The sequence below is a fragment of the Bos mutus genome, unplaced genomic scaffold (assembly GCF_027580195.1).
Source record: "Bos mutus isolate GX-2022 unplaced genomic scaffold, NWIPB_WYAK_1.1 CTG265, whole genome shotgun sequence".
NCBI classification, from domain to species: Eukaryota; Metazoa; Chordata; class Mammalia; order Artiodactyla; family Bovidae; genus Bos; species Bos mutus.
In genome coordinates, this window is record NW_027219766.1 from 1,238 (window position 1) to 8,147 (window position 6,910).

The 6,910-nt window shown below is 52.9% G+C and overlaps 1 protein-coding gene across 1 annotated transcript; it reads left to right on the top strand.

The window, feature by feature from the left end:
* Nucleotides 1–1,455: 1,455 nt before the first annotated feature.
* On the top strand, nucleotides 1,456–5,574 carry LOC102266560 (liprin-alpha-1-like). Its single transcript, XM_070366916.1, has 4 exons — nucleotides 1,456–1,969; nucleotides 2,605–2,756; nucleotides 3,598–3,773; nucleotides 5,272–5,574. Exons 1-4 carry the CDS (start codon nucleotides 1,952–1,954, stop codon nucleotides 5,352–5,354), a joined length of 429 nt encoding a protein of 142 aa, XP_070223017.1. The 5' UTR covers nucleotides 1,456–1,951; the 3' UTR covers nucleotides 5,355–5,574.
* Nucleotides 5,575–6,910: the final 1,336 nt, after the last annotated feature.

Below are 6,910 nucleotides of genomic sequence, written 5' to 3' on the forward strand. Positions count from 1 at the left end.
TCGAAAGGTAAACTATTTAGTAATGTAGCACGCCTTTGTTTCTCTGTGAAGTATTAAAGAGTCCTTATCGTTTAACATGAATGAACACTGTGTGATTATGTCCTGGTGAATAATTGACGTTTTAATGGAAGTGATGAAACTCACCCACCACTTAAAATGTGCTGATGGTTCTGTTGGAAATAGGTCATTCGTTGGGACAGTTGTAACAGTGTGCCTTTCTCCCACTTGTTTGCCTTCTGATCATCTCATGCATGTTTATAATAGACATAGTATTATTTCTTATTTTTAAAATGTTCTTTACTTATGTTTTTGGCCATGCTACACAGCTTATGGGATCTTAGTTCCCCAAGCAGGGATCAGACCAGTGTCCCGGCAGTGAAAGTGCCAAGTCTTAACCTCTGGACCACCATGGAATTTCCGCTTAGTGTTTTCATGTAAGAAATGACTGAATCAGAGCCATAGATGTTAGATTTGCGGGAAGCCAATTTAATGATGGTGGGTAGCAGTGTGCAGGAGACTCTGTGTGCCAGGCACGTGCTTTCCGAGTCTGTCATCTCAGCCCCAGGTGAGATCCAGATTGCTGCTATCCCCATTCAGCAGACATAGACACTGAGGCTTAGCGAGGCCGGGCACCCTGCCCAGGCTCTCACACCCAGCAGCGTGGTGTGGACTGGTCTGATCAGAGCCTGGACACTTAACCATGGTGCTGTCCAGCCTGCTTTCCTCCAGAGGCTCTCGTGTCCATCACGGCATCCCTGATGGAGGGAGCATCAGGAGGGAGCTCGCTGCCTCTCCCCTCGGGTCACTTGGATGAGCCCCTGTTGTTGGAGTCCAGTGCCCCAAGGGCTGGCCTTCCTTGTCCCTCTCCTGCTCCCAGCCCACTGACCGAGTACTCCTGGGCCTTCCCGCAGGACTGGGGTGGCTGTGCTCCAGTTCAGGCAGCTCAGTGCCCAGGAGCCCTTCTCCTGGGCACAGCAGACCAGCGCTGTCCCCCTGGGGTTGGTGACCTGGGTGTGCCATTCGCCTGCTCTGTGGCCTGCTTTGCCCTCCTGTTAAGTGGACACGGTGCTGCCCATCCTGGCCATGTGGGCACCAGTGGTGTGGCTCCCATCCTGGGTAGGGCAGCCAGGCTGTGGACCCAGAGGCCTTCCTCAGGAGAAGGCCCAGGCGAAGGGGCTGGCCACAGTCCCTGACTTTGAGGCAGGTGTTTGTCTCCACTGAGTCTGTAGTCAACCCAGGTGTGTCACTTCCCTGCTCTGTTCGTTGCTGTTTTCTGATTTTTATAAATGCTTATTTTAACTTGAATTTGAGATCGATCCCTGTTCAGTTCCATGTGGATAATTTCTAGCCTTTGTAGCCTTCTGTTGTCTGAGGGTTCTTGTTAGAGCTCAGGAGAGGGTGCCCAGTTTATCCAGCTGCTGTTAAACGAGTTCAGCTGTATTTTGCACTGTCACTTTGTTGTCACCAAGCTCCCGTGGGACTGCACGGGATCAGTATTCTTTACAGAATCCCACGAAAAAGGCACAGGTTAGTTGGTTAAAACAACACACTCATTGTTTATAAAAATACATGCCATGCATGTCTCCTAAAACCTCCCCTGGCTTAACCACACACCCAGATGTGTCAGTGAGACCTGTCTGGACCCTGAGGGGTTAATCTGTTCCCCACACTGTTGCCACCACTGTCTTTCCTGTCCTCACACCCAGGACCAGCAGAAACGCTGGGAGTCCAGGAGAGATCATCTCTCTCTTTTTTTTTTTTTTTAATTTGTTTATTTTTTAGTTGAAAGATAATTGCTTTACAGAATTTTCTTTTCTATCCAACCTCAACATGAATCAGCCATAGGTACCCATATATCTCCTCCCTTTTGAACCTCCCACCCCACTAGGGTGATACAAGATCATCTCTTAGTGAAGACCAGGGGGTGCTTTACGGAAACCACTGTGAGCGAATGACACTCGAACTGCGTGTAAGTACTTCAGTGAGTAGCCCCAAGTCTGTATGTTACCGAGAAATACGATCCAGGCACATGGTGTTCGCGTGGAGGGGTTAGGTACCTTTTCTGTGTTTCTCTTGTTGTCATGGGTTCCAGTAACCTGCATCATCATTACAAATGATCTTGGGTGGTGGCACAAGCTGTGTCTTTTTCTCCTTCAAACAGAAAGGTCTGGACGGCTTTGCTGAGAGGTTTCGTACTCTAGCTGTGGTGCTTCTGAGCAGCATCTGGCAATGAGCACAGTCCTTTCATCAGGGCAGTTCATGCCATGCAGGGTCCACGGTGCTGGCGTCGCTCTGCTGTCCTGCCCGGCAGGGCCATCTGGTCGCTGGATTCCAGAGAGGGCAGAGCCCAGCTGCAGGAAGGCTCCCATCCATGGTCTCTGCACTCAATCGGATGCTCTCGCTGCCCCATAGCCCTGCTTCTCTTGAACAAGACAGTCCTTTAAGATGGCATTAAGCTAGAACAAGGGGGTTTTTTTGTACTTGGGGGAAAGCATAGCTAATAGATTTTCAAATAAGTTTCTGGTTATAATGTAACGCCTATGTGATTGCCATTTTCAAAACAGTCTATTGTTAGCCAATTGGACACTTACCTCACTCCCTCAGCTGCCAGCTATACGGGAAGAGGTAGGAGATGACAAGACCACCATCAAATGTGAAACCTCGACCCCCGCCTTACCGCTGTCCCTTCGGCTGGGCCGCCTGCACACGGGGGCGCTGCACACAGCCACCCATGAGGACCTCAGGGACGCCCACAAGTAAGCGGCCTGTGTGCCCGTCATCAGTTTCAGGAGCCCTGCGCCTCTTGTCTTGAAGGAGTTGCAAGGATGATTTTAAAGGAATACCCTTGGGTTTAGTGCCTGTGTTTAGTGGTGAACTTCAGGTGCTGGGGAAGAAGAGCTCAGTGACCTCAGTGATTTTAGAAAACGTCCTTCTCTACAGATTGACTCCTGTGGGAGCTTTCTTCCTGATCTTGGTAGAGGTCTGCCCGGCCCGGGGCATGTTCCTGACAGTGATGGCCCTGTGCCTCTCAGGTTCGCTCTTGAGGGTCCCTCCCTTTTCCTCAGGGGTCTCCTCTCAGGAGACTCTGTCCCCTCCTGTGACTGACACTGTCCTCATTGAGACCACCACCTAAGCTCCCGTCCTGAGCCAGGCAGCACTCGATGGAGGACACATGTGGTCACTTGGCCAGCAGACCTGCACGGTGACCGTCGCTCTCCTGCCATGGCTGGGGACAGTCACCCTGCAGGAGGTGGGGGGAACTGCCCAGAGCAGGGGAGCTTGCCTTCTGCTTGAGCGTTTTCACCTGCTGAGCAGCGACCCTGATGGAGGGTCGGAGTGCCCTCTGCACCAGCTGGCCTGGAGTCCAGCCCTCCTCGGGGGAGAGCTCGAGGCAGAGAATCTCAACTTCCTGGGGTGGTTCTCTGTGTCTCGGAGCCTGCATTGCTTGTGTGGAGTGTGTTTGGTGAAGGAGACTCCACTGTCTGCTTCGAGGTTGAGGTGCGGGTGTTGCTGGGTGCCCATTTCTATCAGTAGATCTTGTGGAGGGGTGTGTGTTTGTACAAGGGTGCCAGTTAAAGGTCCTTTTCTCTCCTAAAGCTCGACAGGCTCTCAGGACAGCCCGGGAACAACCCCAGCAGCGGCACCAGCAGGCAGGACTCGCTGCACAAAGCCCCAAAGAAAAAGGGCATCAATTAAGTCCTCCATCAGCCTCTTGTTTCGCAAGAAGGAAAAGGGCCGGCCTGAAGACCCCAACAAGGAGGCATTAGGACCAGGTGGGTGCTTCACCTTTCAGAGGGAGGAGGGCCTGCAGGCATCTCCCTTCTGTGTCTCCCCTGTTGTCCCCACAAGGCTCCAGTCACTCACGCTGGGGGTCCTCCTAGGAGCAGGAGTGGAAGAGGCGTCTGTCTTCTCAATGGGTCTGAGATGATCAGATGAGTTAATGAGTGGATGGATGGATTGATTAGTGAGTGGATGGTTGGATGAACAGATGGCTGGCTGGATGGGTGGATGGACGGAGCATGGAATGAATAAAGCAGATGATTGTACTCCAATGCTAGAAACATATTGTACGAAATCAATTGAGTAGGAGCTAGGCAATGATTGTTTCCTCCTAACAGTGACATGTGTTTGGAAACTGCCTAAGTGCTCATCAGTGAGGGGTGAAGTACAATCTGTGGACACCCCACAAGGAACAGCCCGCCCTCCTTCCTGCCACCTCCCCATCCAGGAGCTCATCTGCCCATGCCCCTACCCCACCCCACAGCCATGCAGGTCCTCCTGAGGTCCCCTCATCACACAGGGTTATCATTAGGCCCTCATCTCGCTTGGCTTCATCTCCTTGAAGACAGGGTATGTTCCTGCCTCTTCAGCCACAAATTTGTTGAGTCTTGTTTGTGCTGGGTGTGGGATTTACGGGGGTAAGTAAAGCAGATGTGATCTGGAGCACAGTTAAGTGACAAGAGAGAAAAAGGAGCAGGTTATTAAATGTGATCCCTGTTATTAATATATACAATGCTGCGATGGATGGTGCATTGATTATATACAAGATGCTGTGTGTGCCCCTTCCCAAGCAGGTGTTGCCCCCTCCAAATTTACAGAGGAGGACACGGTGACGGTCACACGGTCAGGGAGTGGTGAGGGCAGGTTCACACCCACGCAGCAAGACCAGGCACTTTGCCAAACCCCAGCCACCTCTCTGGTGGATGCCACCAGAATGAGATGGTTCTATGGCATGATGATTCAATGGACATGAGTTGGAGCAAATTCCAGGAGATACTGAAGGACAGGAAAGCCTGGAGTGCTGCAGTCCACGGAGTGGCAAAGAGTCGGACACACCTGAGTGGCTGAACTAAAACCTGAGTGTGTGCTAACCTGCTTCAGTCGTGTCTGACTCTGCGACCCCAGGGACTGTAGCCCACTAGCTCCTCTGTCCATGGGATTCTCCAGGCGAGAATACTGGAGTGGGTGGCCACGCCCTCCTCCAGGGCATCTTCTCGACCCACGGATCGAACCCACATCGCTTGTTATCTGATGCACGGGCAGGCAGGATCTTTATCCCAAGCACCACATGGAAAGCCCCAGTGAACGGTGACAACTAGAAATGCAGAAAATAAGGGCTGCTTCTAAGTTAAACTGTAAGAGCAGCAAGCACGGGTTATAAAGAGGAAAACACATGCCACCCCGCGGAAACTGCGACAGCCAGACAGAGGCGGTTGCTGTGGGGTGCCCTAAGAGCCTTGCTCGTCGCCACCCTTTCACTCTGATCTGCAGGTCAGGCCAACAGGCCGCACCTCTCCTTGGGGGGCGTGCTGTACTTGAGGTGCACTGCCTGCGAAAGGACACCAGCCTGCTGACGCCAGCCCGCCACCAAACACCGCCAAAACCAGACCAGGAATCGCCAGGCCAGGCCCGGGGGCCCGAAGGGCTTCCAGGACATCCCAGTGACGGGGAGGGTGGGCGTGTTTGCGCGTGGGGCCTGGGGGGTAGGCTGAGGGGTGCGGAGGTCTTGGCCCATTCCCACCCCCAGCCACTCCAAGCCCGGCTGCGTTCGCTGAGCAGGGCCTGCCCCCAATCCGTTTCTCTGATCAGGGCCACGCCGCCCTACAGGTGTCGATCTTCGGAACCTGCCGTGACCTGACTCCCGTGGCCCGCTGGACTCTAAACATCCTTCGGGACTAGGCGCAATGAATCTTGAGCGCCCATCTTGCTGGGCACCTGCCTGGTGCTGAAACACACCTGGAGCCATGGAGGCGCAGTCCACTGGAGCGCGTCAGCCCCGCCCCTTCGCACTACCGAGGCCCCCTTGCCCCCACGCCGCCCGCCAAGCACTCGACCTTCCTGAGAGAGCAGATGAGCCACAGGCAGGCACACAGACAGACACACAGACACTGACGCACCCATGCCAAGGGAGACAGCTGGCTGGCGCAAGCTCCTCAGCCAGAGCCAGAGCACCTGGCAGAGGCCGGGCCAGCCGAACAGCGGGCGGCGGCCGGCTGTCAGAAGATACAGAGGCAGAAATACATGAAGATTCGAGACAGACTCCAAGACGGCGAGAGGAGATACACACACACACACACACACACACACACACACACACACACACTTGAGTGTGGTCTTTGGAAATACTTCTGTTCCTAGTTGCTGGGTTGAGCCCAACTTTGATATGACCCATGGACTGTGGCCCATCAGGCTCCTCTGTCCGTGGCATTTCCCAGGCGAGAATACTGGAGTGGGTTGGCATTTCCTTCTCCGGGGGATCTTCCCAACCCAGGGATCAAACCCGAGTCTCCTGCGCGTGGATGCCTTGCCATCTGAACCAGGACATTGCTAATTCCCTAGGCAAAATACAAAGAATAGAGCTCGTGTTCTACTAAATGGAAAGATGATTTCAGAAACAGAAGCTGTCCTTTGTTGGTATCTGTCAATCTTTATGTGGTTTTTGTTGATTTTTACTATTAAGGCTACTGGAACAAGGCAAGAGAGAAACCCCAGAATTGAAAAGCAACTGGCATTTTTGAAAGAAACATGTGCAGGCGAAGCTCTCTTCCTTTTTGAGAGGTGGTTAAATGCAAAATCTTGATTCAACACATAAGACTTTTGTGAACTTTATTTCAAATCTCCATGATGAACCCCTAAGGCATCCAGGAAGAAAGGACTAGAGGGGCAGACAGAAAGAGCAACCTTTCCCCTTGGAGCCATCTCAACCAGCTGCTTAGTTCCTTCATCTCAAGGACTACCATCTGGGCTTCTCTGGTTTGTCTGATTCTTGTTTCGGGACCGTTTCTAGTCACAAGGCTGTCAACAGAGGGGGTGGTGTGTGTGTGTGTGGGAAACCCTTCTCTCCATTCCACATGAGACCCAGTGGATAATCCAGGCCCTGCCCACTGCATTGAGTGTGCAGCAACAGTAT

Bases quoted from the DNA above. Each gene is read 5' to 3' on its own strand.
- LOC102266560 (XM_070366916.1), top strand. The intron at 2,757-3,597 runs GTAAGCGGCCTG...TCTCTCCTAAAG, and splicing joins GACCTCAGGGACGCCCACAA to CTCGACAGGCTCTCAGGACA. The intron at 3,774-5,271 runs GTGGGTGCTTCA...TCTGATCTGCAG, and splicing joins CAAGGAGGCATTAGGACCAG to GTCAGGCCAACAGGCCGCAC.